Below are 25,184 nucleotides of genomic sequence, written 5' to 3'. Positions count from 1 at the left end.
GGGAGGGGGTGGGGTGGGGCTGCACTCACGGAGGAGAGCACAGAGCCTGTGCCCTGGCAGTCAGAGCACAGACGGGCAGCTGAGGTGCCAGGGCCCTGGGACCTGCCTGTGTCTGTGTCACCCGCAAACTCACCCGCAGAAAGGAGGGGAATCCCTGGCCGTAGTACCCGACAGCGAAGTAGTCTGGCTTGGGCCTGAGGATTTTCATGATGTTTTCATAGAACTTGGCCTGCTGGATCTGAAAGAGGAAAACTCACAGCTTGGAACAACACAGATGTGTGTCAAAGGCACATTCAGCTCGGAGGGGCCACAGTGAAGACACGACCATTACACCAGAACCTACGTGCCAAGTGCACAGATTTGCACATTTGTGGCTATGTCTGTAATTATAACAGAGCAGCCGGCCCTCTATATCCGTGGGCTTCGCATCCGCAGATTGAACCGACCACAGATTGAAAATATTTGAAAAAGTTTTCCCAGAAAGTCTCCCTCCCCCCAAAAAAACACCTAAATTTGCCATGTGTGGGGCACAACACTGAAGCCAAGCCCAAGTGGTGACAGGTGTAGGTTTACCCTGCGGTAGCCCATATGCAAATATAGGTTATAGGCAAATCCTACAAATCCTACACCATTCTACATAAGGGACTTGGGCAGCTGCAGATTTTGATATCTGCAAGGGGTCCTGGAACCAGTGCCCCACTGCCACCAAGGGACAACTGTCATAGTAATAGTTACCATATACCAGGTCCCATGTCAGTCACTCGACCTGTACCAGCTCGTTTACTAGTATCGCCCTCATAACAACCCATGAGTGCTATATCTCCGTCTTGCAGATAAAGAAATGGTCTCTCACAGCGCAGCCAGCAGGTGTGGAGGTGAAGCCAGCCAGCGGGCCAGCGTCCCCGTCACCGCCACACTTCATACACACCAGGCGTGTGTTTGTGAGGGTCCACGGATGGATACGTGTCTCTGGGTAGGGGTGTGTTCCTGTGTGTGCTCGCGTAACATTTGATCCGTTTTCACATGTGAACATGACCGGAAACGGTTTGCATCCTCCTTTGCACCGGATGCCATCTGACCATTGATCTTATCCTGACAGAAATCATGATACGGCACATAAAAAAGAACAGGGCACCTCACAAACACTGGCACCGTGAATGTGACGCAACATGGAAGAAAACGTGCCCGAGACTATGTGATGTGAGCTGGGGGCCCAGATGTGCATGCAGATCAGAGTGAGCGTGAACGTGTACGGGCGTGGGGGGTGTGTGTGTGTGTGAGTGTGAATGCACACGTTCAGAAGGCATGTGTGCCTCCACGCCCACAAACATCTCTCTGGATGCACACGTGGGGCAGCTGTAAGTGTTCCTTGGGGCAAGGACTTGTGTGCTTGCATCAGGTTAGAACCACCAGCGGAAGCTCCACATGCCCTCCCAGCATCTTGACTCTGGTTTGACAATCCCCTGGAAACAGCTCGACTGGCCTCTCAAAGCAGCCAAGGTGGGGCGCTGGGTCCTGGCTCTCCAGTCACCAGGAAATACGTACGGGGAACAACCAAAAAGTTCTTCCTTTTCCCTGCAGAGGCCACCTCCTGGCCAAGCCCTGGCCTCTGCAGCAGAAGCAGGAGAGGCTGGCTTCCCCCCACTTCCCACTTTCCCCACCAAATCACAAGCAGCGAGGAGCTAATGGGGAATGGCCAGATGGGGAGCATTTTAATGTGATTTATCTGTTAATCAGAAAGCACAAATTTGCGTTTTTATTTAATTGGCTTAGTGATTTGTGGGAATTTTACTGCAAATGGAGCACAGCGTTGATTGGATATGCAACAGCAGTAGCCGCCTGGTGCCAAGCAGCTACTTAACACTCCATCCCAGGAACTGTCGCTGATGAGTTTTCCCAGAATTCCCCCCTTTGGAAATATTCCCAGCGGGGAGGGAGCCGCTCAGCCCAGCCTCGCTCAGCTCAGGCCCCACTTCCATTCGTTATCTACATCCCACCTCGCTGGCCTCCTGTCCCCTCTCCGGGCTCTATGGGGAGTCAGCGCCCTCCGAGCACCCCGCCTCTAGGACAGTCGGCCCCACTGGCAACGCCTTACCAGGTTCTGGCTGAGCAGTTCGTAGTCAAAGATCTCCATCTCGTACTGTTCTGCCAGCTCCTTGCACAGACTGATGGCCTCTTCCCACATCTGCAGGAAGGTCATGGAGACAGAGGTTAGGGGGTGCCTCCAGGCTTGCAGAGCCTGTGCCAAAGAAGGGAACTGGGTGGCTGTGCCTTCTGAGATTGAGCTGCAAGCCTGGCCCAGCCCCAGCCCCGGCCCCACGCACTGGGAGCCGACGCTTCTGGGAGCAGGACCCTTCCTCGGCTTCCCAGCCTAGTTTCTTCATAAATAACGGAGCAGCCACAGACTAGGCCAAACACTTTACTCACAGGCTCCCAGGACCTTCACAACCCCTCTGAGAGGTGACTAGCAGTATCTTCACTTCCCAGGTGAGAAATGAGGTTCGCAGGCAGAGCAAGGGGAGCTCAGATGCCCAACCAAAAGCAGGGTCAGCATGCCCCCCTGGGGGTGACCTGTGGCCTTACTTCATTCCCTGCCTTAGAAGCAAATGAACCCTTGACTCCCTCAGACTGCCAGTGTGCAGGTGGTGCTGGGAAGTGTTGGCCACATTTTCCAAAGAGAAATGGTTCACAGAGAAGTAGGCAGGTGGCCTAAGGTTAAGAGAGTCTCTGGACATAGAGATGGGGCCAGATCCAGTTCTTCTGATGTTCATTCCTGGGATCTTTCCCCTCTGCTAACCCGTCACTTCTTTCCCCTCTGGTCAACTTTCTTTCCTCCCTCCCTCCCTCCCTCCCTCCCTCCCTCCCTCCCTCCCTCCCTCCCTCCCTTTTCTTCTCCCATTCTTTCTTTCCCCCTTTTGCTCTTTTGTTTGGGGGGGCAGGTAACGACACTAGGAGATTGACCCTCCATAGAATGCTGGGTTCCCGACGCAGTACGGTTAATGGCCCCATGCAGTATAGCACAGTTCTTAGTCATCGTGTGCAAATGAAATTTTATGCTAGTCCCTTCTTAAGGGGGTTATTTAGGGTGCGTGGGTGGGCAGGGGGCAGCACAGAGGGGAGTGGGGTGGGTGTGGTATGAGAGTACTGAAAAGAGTGATTAAACCTTTTTGAAAATAGGTCTTTTCCATTTTTAAAAACAATTCAGGAAAAACAAACCCTGGACATAGGGGATCCTTTCTGTCTGTTCTTTCTGAGGCTGAAGCCAGTAGATCACCCCCCATCTTAAACCAAAAGGGTTGGTTTAAGGGGTTGCAGAGAGGCAGGGGGGATGCGGAGTGGGCTGGAGAGCTGGCAGTTTCAAGGGACACTCATTATATTTCATATTCAGTTTAAAATAGAAAATGCACCTAAATGGAGAAGCTGGGGGGAGAGGGGGAGGAGAGAGGGGAGGTTGCCAAAATGCAGGGTGTGCTTTGTTGCAAAAGTGCTCTCCCTGCGTCCAAGCATAAAAACAAAAGAAAGCAAGTGCTGAGTGGAGGAGCTGTGGCTAGAAACCCCTGGCAGCTTAGTGAGAGGCATCAAAACGCTTTATGTGCCTGGAGGAACCAAGCCCGCGGGCCAGGCTGGGCGGGGGCTTTCTCTTCAACCTGAATGAGAAGGTGGTGGGAATGCCCCTGGACAGGGGACTGTTTGCCAACCACCATAGAACGCCAGAAATGCTCTCCCCATGCGTTAGGAGACCACCAAGGAACCGGGAAGGGGGCCAGGCAGGCAGTCAGATCCGGGCCCACAGGTCTGCCTCGGTGCCACTGGGACCTGACAGCCACCGATCTCTCTGAGTCTAATACATTCTGGCACCTGCTGGCTTCTAAGCATGGTGTGGTGTGCAGTGATGGGGTAGATGTAAAGATGGAGAAGACATAGTCTGTGCTTTCCTACAACATAAGCGGGTGCAGTATACACACCAAAAGATGTAATAGTTGGGTTGTGAGGAACGTAGAGGAGTCTCCAGGTGACGACAGACGGACTTGGGGGGTAGAAAGCCATTGAGTGTGTCTGGAGCAACGGGTTTTCATGAAGGGAGGTACAGGGAAAAGAAGCTGAAGGGGTGCTAAAGAGTTTGGGCTTTATTCTAGAAGCGTCCACAGCAGTGGCTTTTGGAGACAGCTGTTCTCATCTCCGCCCTCCTTTCTGCTCCCAAAGCACCTTGGTACCACCCTGCTCCGTCCCCTCCCCCATCACTGCACGACACGGAAGGGTGGTGTGCAGAAATGATCAGGACTGGCATGTCTGTTTGGCTCACTGGGCGGTGAGGTCCTTGAGATGGGAGGATTGTGCCTTTTTCCTCTGCTCAGCGCAGGGCGGGCTGAACTGCATACCTGGCAGAGGCCAAAGCTCAGCAGGCACCTGGCGGGCTTTCCTGCCGTGACCCACTGATGTAATCAGCGGATGGACTAATCGTAAGCTCTGATTGGATGGGGTAGAGCAGGAGGTTCCTGTGATGGCAGAGTGTCTGCCCTCAAGAAGCTGATAATTGTGCGTTTTCAAAACAGTGTTCTCCAGCTGCTCAACTCCTGGGAACTTATAAGCCCTTCCACAGACATTACCTCATTTCGTCTTTCCAGGGAAGGTGGGGAGAGCAGACCAAGACAGATGCGATAAACTGCAGGGACAGGGCAGACGAAAATTAAGTGCAAAATTACGTCCTGATGAACTGTAAGAGGGCTTGCACTTCAGAGGAGAGGCAGGGCTATCGGGAAGCTGGAGGACTCACGGAAGGCTGATGGAGGAAGCGGCCGTCACCCGGGGCCTTGAAGGCGGAGTCGGGGAATATGGTGATAGTTAAAATGTAACAAGATATCACTATGTACCAGGTTCTATGCTAGATGCTCTATAGGCATGTTCTCACCCAATTTATACACTGTAACTAGGAAGCAGGTACTGTTACTATCTCACTATTGTGGGGAGGAAATTAGAGTCTCAGAGAAGCCAAAGGAACTGTGCATGGTAGAGGAACAGGGTTTGAAACTCAGGCCACTGTGCCACGTCTCCCCCAGGGTGAGTGCTGGCATCTGGGTTGGTGCTTCCTGAAGGTTCCCTGGAGACTGGAGGGTAGGCAGCAGCTGGGCTGGCTCACCTCCTGACCAGCCTCCACCAAGCATCTGCCCTTGCTGTTTAGAGATCAGTGATGGCACCGCAGTGCCATGCATACACTCCATTCAATCATTTCTCCAACATATATTTACTGGTCCCTGCATGTCAGGCTCTGTTCTAGCCACTGGCCGTTCGGCAGTGGACAAGTCTCCTCACTCGTGGCATCCTAAAGTGAGGAGCCAGACAATAAACAATGAAAAACGATGCCTGGTAGTGACAAGTGCTTTGAAAAGGCACTAAGGGTGACTCAGAGAAGGGGTGTTGCTTTGTCTAGGGTGGTCAGGGAAGGCCTCTTTGAGGACGTGACGTATGAGAAAAACCCTGAGCTGTGAAAAGGAGCCGGCCAAGGGATGCTATGGAAGAGGAATGTGCTAAGCTGGGAAAAGCAAGTGCAAAGGCCCTGCTGCAGAAAAGAGCTTGGCATATAGAGTATATGAGAAAGAGGGAGACTGGCAGGGCTGAAACGAGAGAAGCAGTCAGAGGATAGCTCACGTGGGGCCTCGTGAGTCACGGGGAGGATTGTGTAATTTGTCCTAAGTGGAATGGGGAACTGTTGAGATGATCGTAAGCAGGAGAACGGCGTGATCCAATGTCTGTCTTATGCTCACCCTGTTGGGGGCACTAGAGGAGGCAGGGAGATGGATGAGGGCTCACTGAGTGTCCAGGGGTGCAATGCTGGTGCCGTCAATGGAGGGGTAGGAATGGACATGGAGAGAAGTGAGCAGGCGGGATTGGGAGGGACGTCTGCAGATGGAGTGGGTATAGAGGATGGAAGAGAAGCGCCCTTCCCAGTAGCCAGGGTCCCCACAGAGAGAAAAGACAGGGAGCAATTACCTTTCCTTTGTCAAAGTAGCCTATGATGATTTCATAGAGCGTCTCCTTCAGCTGTCGGTGGGTCTGGGGGTGCTGCTGGCCGGTCTGCATGACCTGCGACGCACACTGCTCATCTGACCACTGTGAGGAGGACATGCAGAGTCGGCAGGGGCTTGCTCACTGATGAAGAGTGAGAGGGGGCCCTGCAAACACCCCTGCTGCCCCCCTGGCCCCTGGGTGTCAGCGGTCAGTCAGAGAGATACTGGTCTGCAGTTTCCACGTGGGCAGTGCCTCCTGCGGATTGCTGAGAGGCACCTGACTCCATGGGCTCATACACGTGGTTTGTGGGGATTTTCTCTGAATCCCTGGGAGACACGGTCCCAGCTCGTCACAAGCCAAAGGCAATCCCTCGGATTTTGTCCAACTATGGCAGCACTTTCAAGAGAAGGAAAACAGCTCACTGGGCATGTTAATGATTTATAGTTGATGTTTGGATGGTATATAAAACGGTTTGGGTGTTATATGAAACCACAAGACATATCTCCAGGGGTTATTGCTGCAGCCAAATGTGAAGGTCGCCTTTGGCGAGACCTTATGTGACCAGGCAAAGCGGTGCAGAAAAATAACCTGTCAGGTCAAGAGTTTTGGGACACAAAGCAAAACAAAATTTATATGGTTAATTCTTTTAAAAAATCTCTTCAACTTGCTGTGACAGCCCCAAGGGGATCCCAGCACAAATCCCCTTCCCTGAAAGGGCAGTACCTTGAGAAGCCAGGTGTGAAGAAGGAGCGTGTAGGCGGCCTCCGTGTAATTGTCACAGTCCAGGTGAAGATCGCGGAGTTTGTACAGGTATCTGTTTGGGGACATGTGCTGAGTTACCAGATGTAATGACAAGGAGGCAAGGCCAGGTGCCTTAGGAATCAGGCAGAACAACTGGACACGTCTGGGGGTCCCTTCCAGCCAGTACTATTCAACTTCATACTGAAGACTCTGGCCAACGCAATATGACAAGTAAGAGAAATCAGAGAAGGAGAACTCAACAACTGGTTAGAAGTCACGTGCTAGCAAATGGAAGAGCTGGCACGTGATCCCAGGCTAACTGCCTTTGATACCAGGGCTCTAATCATTGTACTATTCCAGGAGCGCCAACAAACCGCAGCCCTGTAAAGTGCAGCTCCTACCCTCTCTCCAGTGTTCTCTGGGTGTAAAGGAAGGGCATTTCCTGGTGAAAAAGGAAGTGAACCAGGACCTAGAGACTAGAAATTCCCATTGAGGCCCGGAGCTGTCAACAGGCAGAATCTACTAGTCAACAATAATCACATTCCCACCTCCCATCCTTTTTGCAATGTGACATTCCAATTCTGATCCTTTGGATGACTGACAGTTGAGGGGTGTTGAGGACAGGGCAGGGACAAAGGGAAGGGCTTCTGGTCAATTCTTAGATAGTTGATACATACTAGGTCTTAAGGCACGGTGAATTAACTTCTCTGTGCCTTACTCTGCTCACCTGTAAAATGGCAGTGCTCATGGAATCTACCTATGGAGTTGCTGGCATATGAAGAGCCAAGCAGATCATGTGTGAAGGCTCAGAAAGTGATAGCTAGCGTTGCTGCTAATACAAGTGAGTTTGCACTGAAAGTGATTAGCCCGCAGCCAGCACTGAGCAATGACAGCTATTATCTAGTACCACTGTGAACCTGGTTCTTCTACAAAGCATTTCCTCCTGCCACGGCTGGAAACAGGAATTGGAGCCCAAGCACCCCTGCTCTGGTGACTTGTGTGTCATCAGGAGCATTTATTTAAGCCCGACTTTTAGTACTTTGGTGAAGATGCTGCGATGCGATGCCCGCTGTCCCTTCCTCTGGGAGGAATGGCACTGTCCGTAATCATGCAGGAGTCTGCCCTGACTGTCTACGTACAGGGGACAAAGGGCTTCCCAAGCAGTTGTCCCCAAAACAGGTCTCAATGCTCAGGCTTAGGTTCCTGTTAGAAGCAAGCTTTCTGCACAGAATGTCACCAAAGGAGGGACACGTTTAAAGTCCAAGGTCACATAAAACCCTGACCTCAGGGTAGGGACTGCCAAAGGTTCTGAGGAGAAGGAAGGCCAACTAGTGGTTGTGAAACTAAGGAGCCAGGACACCTTAGTGACCTCTGCTCATTTGTTTATTTCACCAGCAAAGTGGTAGTGAGCACACAGGCTGTGCTAGGCACTAGAGATGTGGTGGCAAAAGCAGACACAGTTCTCAGGATTTGGAATTCACAGTCTCGGGAAAGGGGGCAAATGTCACTCAAATAATCAAATAACTAGTTGTGAAAATACAACTGTGGCCCATGTTGTGAAGGAGAGGTCTCTGGTCCTGTGACAGCAGGATACATCCAGGTGGGGCTTCTAGAAAGGTTTCCACAGTGAGACACTTGGGCTGGGATCTGAAGATAAGGAGCTGAAAGGGGGAGCATCTCAGATAGAAAGAGTCTTCCCTCATCTCTTCAACAAATGGGTGCTTTACGTCTTATCAGTTCATCCTTCCAACAATCTTCCTGCAGAGAGCACTGAGAGCTATGCTAAAGTAGCTATTTCTAGCTAGAAATAGGTAAAACAAGATTTTGAAACCAGCTATTTCTGTCTCTACAATCACAGCCTTTCCACTCTCTTCCCCTCTTAACTTTCTGTTGATCAATCAGAGTTATCAGTGAAATTGCACATGGCCTGCACGTAGGGAGTGTTCAGCCTGTGGTCCACCGTTAGAAACCCCTACATGCATGGCTGAATCCCACCTTATCTCATCCTGCTTGTCCTTGGTCTCTGAGACGCCCCAATGACTGGAGAGAGAGGTCAGAGGGCGAGCCTCCCTGCTATTATTTTCAGCTCCTTAATTGGCCAAGCACTGTCTCCTCTCCTTTGTCAACTCAAGCCTTTGGTGATCAACTACAGAGCCCAAAGGAAGATGCCTGGATGGGCCCGACCTGGGATTCAGACTCAAACACCTACAGATGGTAGATGGGCAGCTTGAGTGAGACACACTGGTGAAGGTCAATGGGGGAAGGGAGACATGTCGTGACCAGAGCTCTCCCGCCCCGTCTAAAGGGCTTGCCACCACCCAGTCTGAGCGACTCTTATCAGGACAGGATGAGGGCCCAGTAGTGCCACCACACTTTCTGAGTTTCTCAGGAGAAGAGGGACATTTTTATTTTTATGTTAAAATTTCTAGATTTTTAAAATTTGGCTACCAATTGGAAAATGTTTTAAAATACTGCACCTGCCAAACAGAACAGATTTTCAGACTACATCCTGTTTACAACGTCTGGCTTAGGCAAGTGTGCTTTCCCTAGATTACTAGAGGACTCACATCTCCAAAGCTTCTGGAGATCTGGGATTCGCCATCTGCATTTCTAAAATGGGAAGAAGAGAGATTGGAGGGAGGGAACTATGTGCCAGAAGCTTTACCTATAGCATTTCATGTAATCCTCAGAACAGAAGGAAATGAAAACATCTGACGGGAAAACTAGCGCAGAGAGACTGAGTGATTTATCCAGGCTCACAGCAAAACCAGGTGAAGATCCCAGGCTCTTAGGAGCCCAAAGCTTCGTGCTACTATAATAAGTCATGTCTAGTGCGGTGATATATACTCTCCAAACTCAGGACAGCCTGTGGAATTATCTTTCTCCCAAATGATAGCTCCTATTTCTGGAATCATACCAAACTAAACACATCAAAATATCTGCCGTAATAGCACAGTGAGTTCAGACTTGGAATCCCCGGCCATTGACAGAATGTGCCAAGAGCCCTCGAGGAGCCGAGCTTGTTAATCGCGTGGTCAATTCCACTTGGCGGGTTCTTGTCTCATAAAGATGTGCGTAAAGATACAAGTCCAAGAATTTTGTCATTGTGCTATTTAGAACAGAAAAACGATGGGAATAACCCAAATGTTCAACAATATAGGGTTGGCTATATAGATTGTGGTATATTCTGGAAAGAGAATTTTATAGTTTCATTAAAAATGATGTTGAAATATATCTGTTGACACGGGATTGTCAAGCAAAGAAAAAATCATGAGCAATATGATCCTATTCTTGCAAAAATATGCATGCATAGAATTCAGGATATATATATATATGTGTGTGTGTGTGTGTGTGTGTGTGTGTGTGTGTGTGTGTGTGTGGAAATATGTATGGATTATGGGAGTTTACTTCATTTTTTGTTTAGTTTCTCCATATTTTATGAGGGCTTTTTTTGGGTAATTAAATGTATTCTTTTTGTAAAGAGTAAAAATAACAATGATTTTTTAAAAAAAATTTTTGGAGAAAAGAATGAGATTCTGAGAAAAACTGGCAAGAGTTCTCTGCTCTAGGCTAATGTCCCCAAAACATCCTTCATGATGTGTTCCAAGTATCTTTTAAATACCTACGAGAAAGTGTCATCATGAATCATAGTATTTCTTTCTCTTTGAAGATGGGCTGGCTAATGATCTGACTACATGCCTTATAAACCCCGGACTAAGGCTTCACACGCCTGCTTTGCAACAAACGCAGTGCAATTCACCAGCTCAACCCCCAAGGTGGGTTAAGGAAAGAACGATCTGTGGGTACCGCAAAACAGCAGGTGAGAGGACTCCAAGTGGAGTTTGGGGGCTGATACTAGGAGAATGGAAGGAGCTGAATCTGGGGAGACTGATCGGAATTGTACACAGAAGGCCCGAATGCCAAGAAGATAAGTTTAAATTGTATTCTGAAGACAGTGGGGAGCCATCGATGAATATTGAGCAGGAGAGTGACACAGCAAGTCTGGGTTTTAGAAAACAAAAATCTTACCTTATGTACATCTCTTCCCGATTGTTATCTTTGTAGAAATTCTAGGTAGGGGAGAAAAACAGTCATGAGTGTTTTTCTTTGCAGAGCGGCAGGGGCGGAGGGTACAGTGATGGAGATGAGAGGACACTGCTATTTACTATCTGGGGGCCCTGAGATGAGCGCAAGAAATGTGCTTTCCTGAATGCATCAAACAGCCTCATTAGGAAATTCTGTCTTGAAAGTCAGTTCCCTGATCCTGAAGCTATGAAGGGACAGAGGAAGTGCTCAGCGTCACATATCAGGGGGTGCAGTTGAGAGCTCAGACCCCGAGCTCAGGTTGACCCGAGAAACAGCCATAGTCAGAGTGAACAGTAATCCTAACAGACCCCAGGGATAGTAACAGGTCACAAGTCCTGACAGCACAGAACTACCAGGAGTTAGGATGAGACTCCATATGTTTAAACGAAAAACATTTAACCTGGGCAAAGCGAAGCAGCCCAATTCCTGTTCCTGCGCGGGGCTCATTCAGACCAGTAGTCGTCCTAAACTCCTCCACCAGAAATCCTAATCCCGTACATTTTCTGCAAGTCCTTACAGATTTTCAGCCAGGGGGTCATGATCCGACCCCAGAGCCCTGCTTCGAGAAAGCCCTGGTTTAATCCAGTGCCCCGCCCTGCACGTGAGGCTCAGAGAGGGGCAGTGACATGTCCCAGGCACCCGGGGCACAGTGAGTGAGTGGCAGAGAGGCACTAGACCTCAGGGAGACCCACACCTCTGCCCGTCCCACCAGCATCTCCCCGATACCACCCCGACACCAAAACCTCGCAGAGTCTGGCTGCTTCTAGAACTGCCTGACCCGAGCTTTCTCCCTGGTCAGTCTGACTGCTGGAGGGAGGTCAATTTCTTCAACCAACTCCTTCCTGCCTCTTCATAGAGAGAACTGTGAAACTCCTGGAAACACCCTCTTCATGCTCCATATGTAAGTTGGGCCTGGCGGAGTTATGAGCAATGGATTCCTTTCTGCTGTAACCAGGGTTTTTAAACTCCTCTTAGCATTTTGGAGAATCAATGGCAACATGTACAGAGGCTGCTGAAAGGAAACTGAAGCGGCATTACTACGGAACTATAGGGACGGGATTCGTACAGCAGTTCTGGAACACTGGGCATGGCAGGGCCTTGCTATGATGGCTGCCACATGGTCTTTGGCCACCATCATTCATTTAAACCACTTGGGGGGTAATATGGGGGCCACGAAGCCCTGTGGCTGCTACTACCTGTCTCGTGACATCCCAGGACATAGGAAGGGAGCCTGTTTGGGAGCTGGCCTGTGGCAGCTACTGTGGTCCATGGGTCAAGAGCCTGGCTTTGGGTTTAGCTACTCTGGTTAGCCTGTCCCATAGTAATTTTCTGTAAATTCTAATTATTAGTATTACTTTGTTCTGTAAGAGAAGGAAACTCATAGTGAGCATTTAACCATCGGCCAGGATTGTACAACCTGAGAAATGGGTACTATTATTTTCCCCATGGAATAGATAAGCAAAATGAACCTTCAGAAAACGTCCTTGACTCATCTATTCCATTAATTATCAGAGGAAGGATAAGAACCCACGGGCTGTGTGACTCCAAAGCTCACACTCTTACCCACTGTCTAGTGCTACCTTCCTTCCATGCGATGTGTTAAGTGCTAAAGGGAAGACTCATTCCCATTCCACATGTCAGGAAACCGAGGCACGGAAAGGTGAAGTGATTGGTGGAGCACGGACTCCATGTCACATGTCTCTGATTTCCAAAGCCCTGAGCGCTGCTTCCTTATCGGGAGCAAGAGTGAACCCCAAAGCCAGGCCTGTCCCCCGGACTGCAGTCCGACTGCACCCAGGGAGAGCTGGGCAGCCCCACATACCAGCAGGTTCACAGTGCAGCTCATGCGGTTGTCTTTGCTCTCGTCCGTCATCACGCCCCGGTAATCCAGCAGCTTCTCCAGGAGGCCTTTGACCAGGTTCACAAAGCTCTCCACACACTTGGAAATGGTGGGGTGTGCGACAGCACACTCCATCAGGCTGCGGGCACAGACGGGAGGGCAGTGAGCTCAAGGCCAGGGGAGAGAGCGGATGCTGGGGGGGGGGGCGGCTGGGCTGGAAGCAGCTCAAGCCGAATGATCCAGTGACCCCCAGCTACCGGTTCAGGGGCTCAGCCTGTCAATTTACTCAATCACTTATTCATTTATAAACGTTTTGCCCAAACAGCAGTTCAACAGACTGCAGTGCAATGGACCCATGCAACTGAAACCCACATTATTCAAGGGTCAACTGTAATTGTTTTCTTCCCACCATCGGAATGGGAAAAAATGAAGATAAAAATAAATCTGTAGTGTGGGCAATGGTGTGGGGGAAATGGTCACTGTTACATACCCACATTGGGAGTACGTCAGTACAACTTTTTGGGGTAGCAATTGTCACAATGTCAAAATTGCAAATGTACATTTCCTTTGACCCAACAATTCTATTCCAGGGAATCTATTCTACAGAAATATTCCCAGAAGTATGCAAGGGTATGTTTATAATACTTATAAATTATGTCTAATAGTAAAATAGTTGGAACCATCTTAAATGTCCATCAATAGGCAAATGGTTAAATAAATTAAAGCACATTCATAAAATGTAATTCTATGAAGCCATTAAAGACTATGAGAGGGGCGGCCTGATGTCTCAGTTGGTTAGAGCGCGAGCTCTCAACAACAGGGTTGCCGGTTCAATTCTCGTATGGGATGGTGGGCTGTGCCCCCTGCAACTAAAGATTGAAAACGGCAGCTTGACTTGGAGCTGAGCTGCGCCCTCCACAACTAGATTGAAGGACAACGACTTGGAGCTGATGGGCCCTGGAGAAACACACCGTTCCCCAATATTCCCCAATTAAAAAAAAAAAAAGCATGAGAGATCAATATGTTTTGATATGAAAAGTTGTACAAAATAGATAGTTGAGAAAAGTAAGTCTCAGAACAATATTTGTTTTTTATTTAACTAATTCACATAGAGCGTACTATGCCCCAGGTACTATTCTAAACGCGTTACCAATTTTAACTCATTTCATCTCGCACCGCAGTCTTGTGAGATGGGATGTTTGCAGATGGGGAAACTAAGGCACAGAGAGGTCAATTCACGTGTTGGTCACACAGTTGGTAAGTATCAACGGTCTGGCTCCAGCGTCTGTAGTGTCAACTGCCAAACGCTATGTGACTGCATATCTGCATCGTGTGTCTGTGTGTTTATAAATGTGCGTGAAGGATAAACATCAAACTCAGTGGTGGTTGCTTCTGACAAAGGATTGAGGTTGGGGAATAGAGGAAGGCGATGTTCAATTTTCACTTTAAATGTGCATCTACTATTTGAAAAATTTACATTTGTTATAATATTAATATTTTAAATTTTAAAAACAAAAAATGTGAGCTTCCTTAAGCACCTGTTAGTTGCTAGGCATTACGCTAGGCATTGTGGGGGGGTGGGGTGAAAGAAAAAAAAAGAAAAGAAATATCAAAAAGAATCATGTGTCTATGAGTTTTCATTTGTTTGCCTTATCCTTTTGTTGCTTTCAGTTTTATATTCCATGTATGAGTGAAGTCATATGGTTCTCGGCTTTTTCTGTCTGACTTTCTTCACTTAGCATAATAATCTCAAGATCCATCCATATGGTCGCAAACAGACAACAGTTTAGTGGTTATCAGAGGTTAAGAGGGGAAAAGAGGATGGTAGAAGAGGGTCAAATATATGGTGATGGAAGGAGAACTGACTCTGGGTAGTGACCACACAATGTGATACATAGATGATGTATTATAGAAATGCACCCTTGAAACCTAAGTAATTTTACTAACCATTGTCACCCTGATAAATTTAATTTTAAAAATCATGCCTCGAGCCCACAAGCTAGGTGGGGAGAGACAGATGGATTAAATTTTTTATTAATAATGATTTCTTATTAATCACTTATTTTGTGTTAGTCACTTTTTCTTAAGAAATCATCACAGTAATTCTGATAAGTAAATATATATATATATATATATCCTTCACTTTACAGTGGAGGAAATTAAATGACCTTGCCAACATTTCTCTGGTAGTTAGTGGTGACCTTGAGAATCAAGACAATCACTGTTCAATGTTTTCCCACAGAGAAATGTGGTGTGTTCTCAGACATCTTGAGCAGACAAGCTCACACAGTCTATTTGTTTCTGGCTACTCCCCCTATTGCAGCTGAAATCCCAAGAGCTCACAGGAGAGGCAAGGTGAGAAAAGCAAGGATTTTGGAGGGTCATTCCCTCCCAGAAGCCAAGCCAGGCTGCCAGGAGGAGACGTCTCAAACTGTGGCTGCGATCAGACAAATCCATCTTCACCATGGGAGGAGCACCTGTTTCCTGGCTCTCAAAGAGGGATGCAAACTGCCCTGTGATTTAGGCCTGTCTGGCTCAGTGACAGCTGTGCCTGACTCGGTCGTATTAGCCCTGCTCCCACCGTAATGACAGTGCAACCTCAGTGTTTGGGGTGTGATTTCTCACAGGCTCCTAGCGCAGAAGGCATCTCAGGGCCTACGTCGAGGTTCTCCGCCCTGGCCACGTGTTAGAATCCCCAGGGGGCTTTGACCAAGCTCAGTGCCCACCTTAGGTCCATGGCTTTGTATTTCTGGGGGTGGGAGCCAGGTAGTAGTATTTTACTTTTTAAGTTCCCCAGGTCATTCTGATGTGCTGCCAGCATTAAGAACCACTGGCTTAGTCCACTGCTTTGCAAATTGCAGTGTGCGTGGCAATACCTGGGCACTGTGTCAGTCGCTTCTGATTCAGCAGGTCTGGCCAGGCCTTGAGAGTCTCGTGATCCTAACGCTGGTGGTCTTTTGAGAAGTAAGGGCTTAGAAGAACAAAGTCTTGGTGTCATGCAGGGTGTCATGCGAGGTCTCAGCTCCCACTCCCCGCACGAGAATGCAGGATATGGTGAGGCCAAAAAGGAACACCAATGGAGCCATAGATGGGGGAGTCATACCACTATATTCTCGCTGGTGGCATCCACCTCTCTGCAATCCACAATCCACAATCTGCCCTTGCTAGCTCAGCCACCATCTTCTTGCTAGCTCAGCCCCCGTTTGTTGCTAACGCAGCCAAGGCAGTTATATTAGTGCCTAACGGATCACTGGTTACAGCTGACGGCCAACTAGCCACAGCTGATGGCCATCCAATCACAGTTGATGGCTATTTATTACCTGAGCCAGCACCTTTCCACGTGAGGCCGAGAGCCTGGAAACTGCACTCCTGGCTCTGACCCCATACTTGGCTTTCTTAGTTTCTCTATTCTTGAGGCAAGAGGTAGGAAAACTGCTCATATAGCCTCGGATTGTGAGACAAATGGGCAGATTGGTTTGAAATCATCCATCCATCCACCATCCATCTATCCACTAAATATGTACTGTCCTAGAAACTAGGGGCTCGCTGACCTCCAGGACAGCACGGGAAACAGATATATTCATAGAAACTTCCCATAATACATAGCGGCACCACCACTTACTGAGTGCCACCGACGTGCCAGAGGCTGTGCTAAGCCCATTTTATTGATTATCTGGTTTACTAGTCACATAATCTCCTTTTGGTACGAATTATTAAAACTCTCAATTTATAGATGAAGTACATGGGGCCAGGTTCTAATCTTGGTCCTGCCAAGGTCACACAGCTATTCCACTCCCTTGTGGCCCACCATGGCATAGAAGTGACAATGAAAAACAGCTGTGCAGATATCCAGGCGAAAAACAGCTGTGGAGATATCCAGGCGACGCAGATAATTCGTCTCTCAGTGGAAGGAGGGATGGCAGAGTCTCTGACCCTGCCTTGCGGGCCTGGAGGGAACTCACCCCTCAAACTGATCTGCATTCAGCCTGGGAGGCCTTCAGAAGGAGGAGTCCAGGCCCACACTCTCCATCAGCGTTGACAGAACTGGATTTTTCGTTTATTCCTTTAAAAACTACGTGTGGAGTGCTTCTTATGACAGGTCCTCTTTCAAGTATTGAACTGGTTGGGTGGATCCAGGCCCCAGAACACACATTCTCTGTCCCCTTTAGCCTTTCAGGCCCCTCCCTTCTTCTAGAAATATTCCCAAGCAGACGGCATACAGGAGGGCAGAGTGTGTCTGTTACTCCGTCCAATGTGGGACCCTCGCGTTAAGACAGACGTGGAAGGGCTGGAGGAACTGAAGATGACTGACTAACCCCGAGGAGAACAGACAGGTAGGCTCAGGGCTTTAAATAACCACATCGCCTGGACGTTAATAAGAAACACAGCTAATATTTCTGGACTACCTACGAGGTGTCAGAAACTGTGCTAAGCACTGTACATGGTTTTGGTTATTCTCAACAAAAACTCTACGAGCTGGACAGTAAGTATTTTTATCCCCAATTTGCAGATAAGGAAACTGAGGATCAGAAAGTTCAAAGGAAGGATCGGGGACTTGGCCACTGGATGTTCTGACTCCTCGGGGCGCGCTTGATTAGGTTTGTAAAGAACGATTCACACTTCTGTGTCAGAAGAAAAATAATGAGCTGTTTTTCATTTCCTTGACCTCTACGGGTTCCTTTTATAAATAATCACTCAGGAAGGATTTGAAAATCCTGCTGCTCATCTGAAGACGGCCACAGAGCCCCATCCGCTTATAAAAATGGAAATTGCCAGCAGGATACACAGTTTCACTTCTGGTCAATATTTAGAGTTTTCCTTTTTACAACTTTAAGATAAACATTGACTCAGGCAAAATGTCACTTGTTCCCCTGGACAATCAGCCTCAATACCCACCTAAGCGGCAGAAAGTAGGTTTGTCCTTCTGGCTGAGTGGCATTTGCATTCTCGGTGTTTAGTGAGGGCATAGTGACAGCAGGGGGCTGCCTGAGGCTCCACTGGGCAGGGCTGGGAGGGCCATGGACAGGGGTAGAGCCAAGTCCTTCAGTTTGCTCTTGTTAAAGGTACAATATCCAAAGAAGATTGGGGGGAGAATCCAAACTCAGAGTTACATCAGAGAATGATACAAATCACAGACTCTACAATGAGGACATTTGGGATGTCTGAGCCACATTCCTAAACCTGGGGAGACGTTTGGAGGGTGGGGGCAGGGGGCAATTACCATGGTGCCAGAGTGGGGGGGGGAGGGGAACTGAGAGTCAGAGAGCACAGTTCATCTGTTGGACTTTTCACCTGCTTCGTGCCTGATGCTGTAACTTACTCAGTCTTCAAAACAACCACAGGAGGCTTATTACCCCATTTTACAGATGGGGATAACAAGCTACAGATGTTGCATGACTGGCCTAAAGTTGTGCAGCTGCGAAGTGGTGGAACCAGGAATAAAACCCAATGTCCTCCAAAGACATACAAATCGTCCATATGCACATGAAAAGACGCTCAGCATCATTGGTCATCAAGGAAATGCAAATCAAAGCCACAGGGAGACAGCATTCCACACCCACTAGGGTGGCTATTAAAATCAGTAAGACAGGTAGTAACCAGTGCTGAGGAAGACGTGGAGAAACTGCTGGAAGGAATGTAAGTGGTGCAGCCACTTTGGAAAAAGTCTGATGGCTCCTCATAAGGTTAAATACAGAGTCACCACATGACCCAGCAAGTCCACTCCTAGGTATATAAATACCCAAGAGAACTGTAAACATCAGTCCACACAAACACTTGTACCTGAATACTCATAGTAGCATCATTGCTAATAGCCAAAAAGTGAAAATGGATGAATGTCCATCAATAGATGAATGAATAAACAAAATGGGTTATATCCAAACAATGGAATATTATTTGGCAATAAAAAGAAATGAAGTCCTGACACAGGCTACAGCATGGATGGATGGACCCTGAAAACATGCTGAGTGAAAGAAACCAGTCACAGAGGACCACACACTGTAGGATTACACTTATATGAAGTGTCCAGAATCCACAAGTGTAGAGAGGCAGGAAGCAGGCTGGGGGTGGGAGGGAGGATGGCTAAGGCGTGAGGGCTACTGGGTTCTTTAAACAGGTAACAGAAAGGTTCTAAAATGGATTGTGGTCTGGATGGCATGGCTCTGTGACCAGACTAAAAGTCACTGAATTGTACACTTGGGTGGCCTGTCTGGTACGTGAATGATAAGCTGTTAAAACAATGTCCTGACTCTGAGTCCAGTGCCCTTGCGTGCCGTCCACTCTCCATGGCCCCTGTGCACTCACTGGGGTCTGGCAGAGCCAGGTCGGGTCTCAGCTTGTCCACTCACTAACTGGTCCTAGTTTCCCGGGACAGGAGACTTCCTGAGCCTCAAGGGCCACCTCTGCGATATGGGAATCAAAGAGTAAACTTGACTAAACAAGACAAAACAGAGAGAGCACTGAGCACGGCATCTATACATGTCACTCATGACCAGTATCAGTCAAAGATTAAAAAAGGAAAAACAGCAAGAATCATCCCACAGCTAAGAGATAACAAAAAGGAATGTTTTGGTGGATTATTTCCCTCTTCCCAACACAGCAAAGTTTCTTTTCATCTAGCTCATTCCATCACTATCAGAGAAATAGCCACTCCAGAGAGGGATGTGAGGTTTCTTCTTCCCAAACTGGAGTTTTTGCAATACCCATGAGCCTCCAGGTTGGTCTCAAGGGAAGGACAAAGCCACCAGAGGCTCCCTGAGTCCCGGCCCTCGGCCTCGAGCTGACCTTCCCCTCCTCCCACACTGGGCACCAAACTTACATGGACTCCAACAGCTGCATGTACTGCTCGTCCCCTCGGCCCCCTTCCACTTCGTGGTCCAGCTTGAGGATGATTTCGTTTTCAAACTAAAGAAGTCGGAGATGAAAATCAAAATTGACAATATTAGGAGACAATGTTGAAATGAGTCGGTTCACCGTTTTCACCAAAGCTTTCGGAAGCACCATCATCTGCCAGGTCAGTGCTGGGATGGGGAACGCAACAGGGGACAGGATGCTATGCCTGCCTCGTGGGGGGGGTTCCAGAAAGTGAAGAGGAACAATAGACGATAAATGCTGTAGCAGAGCGATGGGCATAAGAAAGGACAATCAGGGAAGACTCGTGGCCCATGACATCTGAGCTTGTTCTCAACGTTTATGTGGAAGTGTTGCAGGAAAATGAAAAGGGAAAGCGCGTGCCAAGCAGAGGGCACGGCGTGTGCAGAGGCATGGAGGTTATGTGACAGAGCATTGCGTCTGCAGGGAATGGCCTGTTGTCATGGGCAGCTATTACTTCTGCCTGCCTGGTCTTCCTTCTCCACACTGTGGTGATCACACCAGCCTTCGTCTCAGTCTGTGGGACTCAGGTGGGCTGACCATACCTCCCTAGCTCTAGCTGTGGGTACATGACACGGGCCTAGCTCCTAATCAGTATCTTTTATCATCCGGACCCTAGGGTTTATAAAGGTGCAGGCAAAGCCAGGGGGACTCAAATCTGACGCTTTGTTGGAACTCTTAGCAAACAGTCTTTCTGCTTTACTTGAAGATTGAAGGTTGTGAGCCCCGGCTGCTGGAGATGAAAGAGCCTGCCTGAGGATGACACCAATACAGAGGAAAGCAGAGAGGAGGAGATGGAGAGAGACTGAAACTGGATGCTATTGCTGAGCCCCTGGATCCAGCCATACCTGAAGCGATCATATTTACATGAGCTGGCGCCTCAGAGAATCAATACTGGTGACAACTGTAATGAATGATCAGAGATCAGACTAGCTAAGTAACCCGAAAAGAAATCTCCTACAGTTCTATCAAACGTTGTAACACTGAAGTCACAGAGTGTTCTGTCTTTCTACTTTCAATGCCAAGAAGCATTTCATCCAGTTGAACTCATGGCTTACTCAACAACATTTTGAAGGTCTATATGGTGTCTTTTATGTGACTGTAATGCAAAATGGTCTGTATTGTTTTAACATCATACCCTGCTGCATCCATCCAGGTCATGCAGTCCATTCGTCTCCCATTTTACCACTAAACAAGAAACTGGCCCCTGGAGAAGGGAAGGAGGCCCTTGGTGACAATCACCCAGGTCAAGAGAGCCCTGCGGTGGTTCTAGCTCCTAAGCCAGCCTCTTGACCCTCAGACCTCACAATAACTCCATGAGGTCTGGAGGCCAGGATCGCTTTCAAATGCGACAATGCACAGGAAGCAGCCAGCCTCTCTCTGCTTGGCACCGCCCTCAGTAAGTGTCAGTTATGATTACAGATGAAGAAGTAGAGGCTCTGAGAGTTTCAATGGCTTGTCTATGGTCTCAGATGAACAGCAGAGACCTTCTGGCAGGCTCCTTCCGGGACACAAAAGCCCAAGCCCAGTCTAGTTGGCTGGAATCTTTAGGTGATGAAAGGCAGGGGCTTGATTCCCGTTTCCCCTGATTCATGCATCATCCATCGTGCCACTGTTCCCTCTCCATGGTGAGCCAAGGACCAAAGGAAAGGACCAGAAGGTTGTGCTGAAGCAGCGCCAACAAGAAAGAATTTCCTGTGAGTTTCCACCTGAGGAAGATTTATGGAAGGAGATGCACAAGGCCTGGAAGATGGATGGGATTGTGATAAATGTGAAAGGAAGAGCAACAGGTAGGGGGGAACGGAGTGAGCCAAGGTGTGGAGGTGGGAGTGAGAAATGAGTAGAGTCGTTCAGATGGAGCAGAGTCCAGACAGCAAGGGCTGCCCTGACTAGAGACGTAGCAGTGCTGGGCCTGGGGCAGGAAGCCGAGGGCCTACACGAGCGGGTCTGAGGTTAGGCTGTCTGCTTTAAACGTCTCCTCCACCCCCTCCACTGCCCTGGGGAAGCTAGTAGATCTTTCTAATACTCAGCTTCATGGTTTGCACCAGGGTCAGCAAAGGTTTTCTACAGACGGCCAGGGAGTAACTAGCACAGGCTTTGGGGGGTCAGTCTGCACAGCGACTCAACTCTGCTGTTGCAGCACAAAAGTGGCCTTAGATGTTACGTACACAAATCGGCACAGCGGGGCTCCAATAAAACTGTTTACAGAAGCAGGTGGCAGGACAGATGGGGCCTGCAGGGCCACCGTTTGTAGATCCCCTATCGATAAAATGGGCATAATCGCGGTACAGACCGTGTGGGGTGGGTAGTGAGGGGGACTTGAGGATGGTTCTACACAAAGCACTAGAGGAATGCACAAGCTCAAGTTCGCTCCGGGGCTGCTCGTCCACTTAGGGCAGCTGCTAATGTTACTGTTAGGACTGCTGGGTGTTACTGGAAAGCAGCTCTCGGGGAGAAAAACAGCACCTTTCCTCGTCTGGGTTGCTCTGGGTGAATGCTGGCACGATTCCTCGGCCTTTGGAGCAGGGAAGTGATTGGGTAAATAAGCACTTGTCTCAGGGTCACAAAAGCGCCTGTGGGGAGGGAAATGACAGGGTGCCAGGGGATGTGCAGAACTGGGTGACACTGCACCACGCCTGAGCCCTCAGGGGAGGGCTGGGGAAATGAAGGTCTCAGTCAAGCGTACCCCCGGCAGGCAGATGGGCCCTGCCGCTCCTGGCAGCAGCTGTAATTAGGGGCAGCTAGGACCACAGCCCTGGGCCTCAAACAGACTTGGTTTGAATCTTGCTTTGACCTTTTCCCTGCCATGTGACCTTGGGCAACTCAATAAACATTTCCGAGGCTCAGTTTTCTCACCTATTAAATGGAGATTTAAAACAGCACCTTCTTTGTGGTGGTGAATGGGAAAGCACACGTCAAAAGGCCAGCTTGACACTTGGCACATAAGTGCCCGATTTCTGTTAGCGATGACCAGGAATACACTGTTGCCAGGGTCCTCGTCACTTGCCTCATAATCTCATTTAAGCTTTACAGCAGCCATGGCAGTGGCCATCTTTCCTCATCACTCGATGTTATAAAAACATGCGCTGCGAAGTTCCTCCCTGTGCCCAGGCTTGTCCTGTGAAATGCGGTGGGGCGGGGTTCAAATGCCTCCATTCATTCTGGAAACACTGATGTGGTACCCACCGCATTCACGTCGGATAGTGGACAGATGCTGGGCGTTCAGGGCCCAGAGACCAGCTCTGGCCCTCAAAGAGCTCACAGTCCTACGATGGAAAGAGACCTGTGAGCAGATTGTTGTGCTGTGAGGCCAGGTGATACGCCTGAGCCCACGTGGGAGGACGAGAGGCCTCACTCTGACTGGGGCACAGAAGTGCCAGCCACGGTGTGGCCCACCCGAGGCCCCGCTCGCTGAATCGGCCCCATCCACAGGTGGTCTGGGGGGAAGTGCTGTACTCAGGAGGGGTAAAGATTATCGGTCAAAGGCAACAGCTATCTAATTTGGGCGAGAGGGGGAGACAGGAAAACCTGGCAATGAGGTCGCCAGAGAAACTCAGAGCAGAAAGGAGATTGCCCTGGAGCCCGTCCTCCCCGCCCTCACCCCCTGAGCCCCTCAGTCTAACTTCTTGTCCCTGTTCCAGCCCATGTACATCCTGCTTCAGTACGTCTATGTCTCTTGCATCCAGATGAACCAGTTCCCCAGGAAGCAGGAAAGGCTTCCCCAAAATGTGAGGCCTCAACTGATAGATGACTAGGGTCTCTTCAGGTGAAGAAATCAAAGGGAGGACCCGATCAGAGGCAGGACAGGAAGAGAGCAGCAAGAGCGCTGCAAGACACCAGGAGTCAGGCTGGAGCCAGTGTGCGCTGGGAGCAAAGGCCCTGCTAAGATTTCCTCTCAGTCTGCCAGTTCCTTTAAGACACCCAAACTTCAGAAAGGGAAAGCTATCATCTTCCGGCCACGTGGTTCTTCTCTTATCGGATTATTCTGGCATTAGGCACTAACACCGGTTTGCACAGGAGCCTTCTGGATTTCAGACCCCAGTTCTGGGGTTCACTCTGGATCCAGCCATCAGGGCCACATGGAGCTCACGGGGACCTTGCCTCCTTCCTCTCCTGGGACATTTTCCATGGCTTGCACCCGGGTCTGTTCATCCCACAGCTGAGCAACGTCCAAGCATGCCCGGTGGTTTTCACGTGGAAGCTGCCCCATTAGTCAGCCTGGCTGTCCTGTCTCATTCATTAAGGGAGGAACAAAGAGAAGCAATTGGGGAACACGCTTAGGATGGACACATGCCTGGCATGAGGAGCCCAAGGCTAAGCCCGTTCATGGAAGACAGGCGGGTGCATGTCACGGGACGTTGCGGCCAGGAAATCCCTTAGAGCAGGAAGACCACATTACAGACAAGCCTCGGAAGACATGAGGCCACCAAACGCCACTGTCAGGATGTGACCCCGAAACGACTGGGGCTTGCTTCTCTTCAGGACTGTCAGGTACCTGGAGCAGAGTTTCTTTTGCACATCTGTTCCCATGACACCTAAGCCGGCTGGGACGGACACCTCTGGAGGGAGTACTGACATGAGGGTCAGCATGAAGCCTTTCATCTCATGTCGTGTGCCCTTCGCATGTCCCCAAGCTTCACAGACTGTGCTTCCCCTTAAAAAGCAGCAGATTCCCAACTGCCTTCAAACCCTCAATCCAGGGGTCACCTTCCCTCCCCCCTTATCAACTAGTTGGATATGGTCTCTCTCTGCATCTGAACTCCTCAACCCGCTTTCTTTACAGGCTCCCTGCAGAGACGGCAGCTGGTTACTGGTCTTTCTGGGATGAGAGAGCCCCCCTAATCCCCGAGCAGGGAGAGTACCCTCTCACGGGATGTCATCACAGCTAACTAATCTCCTTTTCCTCTTAGGACGATGTTTCCCAAAGTGATTGGCAGAATGGCGCATCCAATAGATGTTTCCTGCACAGACCAATATGAGATGTGAAGCAGGGCTTCTTCCTGGATCTTCTCCGTGCCCTGACTATGGAAATGTGCACTGGAAAGCTCCAGAAAGGGTTATGATACACAGAGGATCCAAAGGTTTTAACCTCGACCCCCTCCTCCCAGGAGCATCGGGTGGCATTGGTGCTCCACGGAACGCATTTTGAAAAAGCACTGTCTGACAGGATGCCATTCATTCTCTCCTTCAGCCAACAGTGCCGGCAGCCATGCCCGCGGCCGGATGGTGCCGTGGGTACAACGTGGGTTCAGAACCATAGCGACCTGTGTGTTGCAGCCTCTGCTCTGCCTCTTTCTTGGTGTGTGACCTCGGGCAAGTGGCTTCAACTCCGTAAGCATCAGTGCTTTCATTTTTAACATGGGGATAAGAATACGACCTAACTCACAGGGTTGTAATCAAGAAGATCGCGTGAACCCGTGTCCAGAACGCACTGATAGTTCCTGACACCCAGTGAACACCCAGTTGATGGCAGTCAGTGTTGTTGCCACCATCACCGCTTCTGCTCCAGAAGGATGAGGAGGACACAGAGCGATGCACAGAAAAGAGTATAACGCAGGGTAGCATATAACCATCATCCCTCGGGCAGATAACACGGCGCAGGAACAGGGAGCAAAGGATATAGCATTGGGAAGAGCTTTGC

At 49.4% G+C, this 25,184-nt stretch overlaps 1 protein-coding gene across 1 annotated transcript in view; it reads right to left on the bottom strand.

Annotated features, from left to right (window-relative positions):
- DOCK2 (dedicator of cytokinesis 2) overlaps nucleotides 1–25,184 on the bottom strand; it is a 362,510-nt gene that overhangs the window by 26,801 nt on the left and 310,525 nt on the right. The window contains exons 34-40 of the mRNA XM_019741000.3: nucleotides 19,491–19,576; nucleotides 12,656–12,812; nucleotides 10,777–10,817; nucleotides 6,730–6,820; nucleotides 5,989–6,108; nucleotides 2,096–2,185; nucleotides 134–238 (exon numbers count right to left, since the gene is read on the bottom strand). Coding sequence (XP_019596559.3) covers nucleotides 134–238; nucleotides 2,096–2,185; nucleotides 5,989–6,108; nucleotides 6,730–6,820; nucleotides 10,777–10,817; nucleotides 12,656–12,812; nucleotides 19,491–19,576 — 690 coding nt within the window. The remainder of the gene's footprint in view (nucleotides 1–133; nucleotides 239–2,095; nucleotides 2,186–5,988; nucleotides 6,109–6,729; nucleotides 6,821–10,776; nucleotides 10,818–12,655; nucleotides 12,813–19,490; nucleotides 19,577–25,184) is intronic.

The sequence above is a fragment of the Rhinolophus sinicus genome, chromosome 5 (assembly GCF_057876585.1).
Source record: "Rhinolophus sinicus isolate RSI-liver-muscle chromosome 5, RSI-T2T, whole genome shotgun sequence".
In the NCBI taxonomy this organism is placed as follows: Eukaryota; Metazoa; Chordata; class Mammalia; order Chiroptera; family Rhinolophidae; genus Rhinolophus; species Rhinolophus sinicus.
The sequence above is the reverse complement of the archived record's forward strand: the minus strand, read 5'-3'. Positions and strand labels throughout refer to the sequence as shown.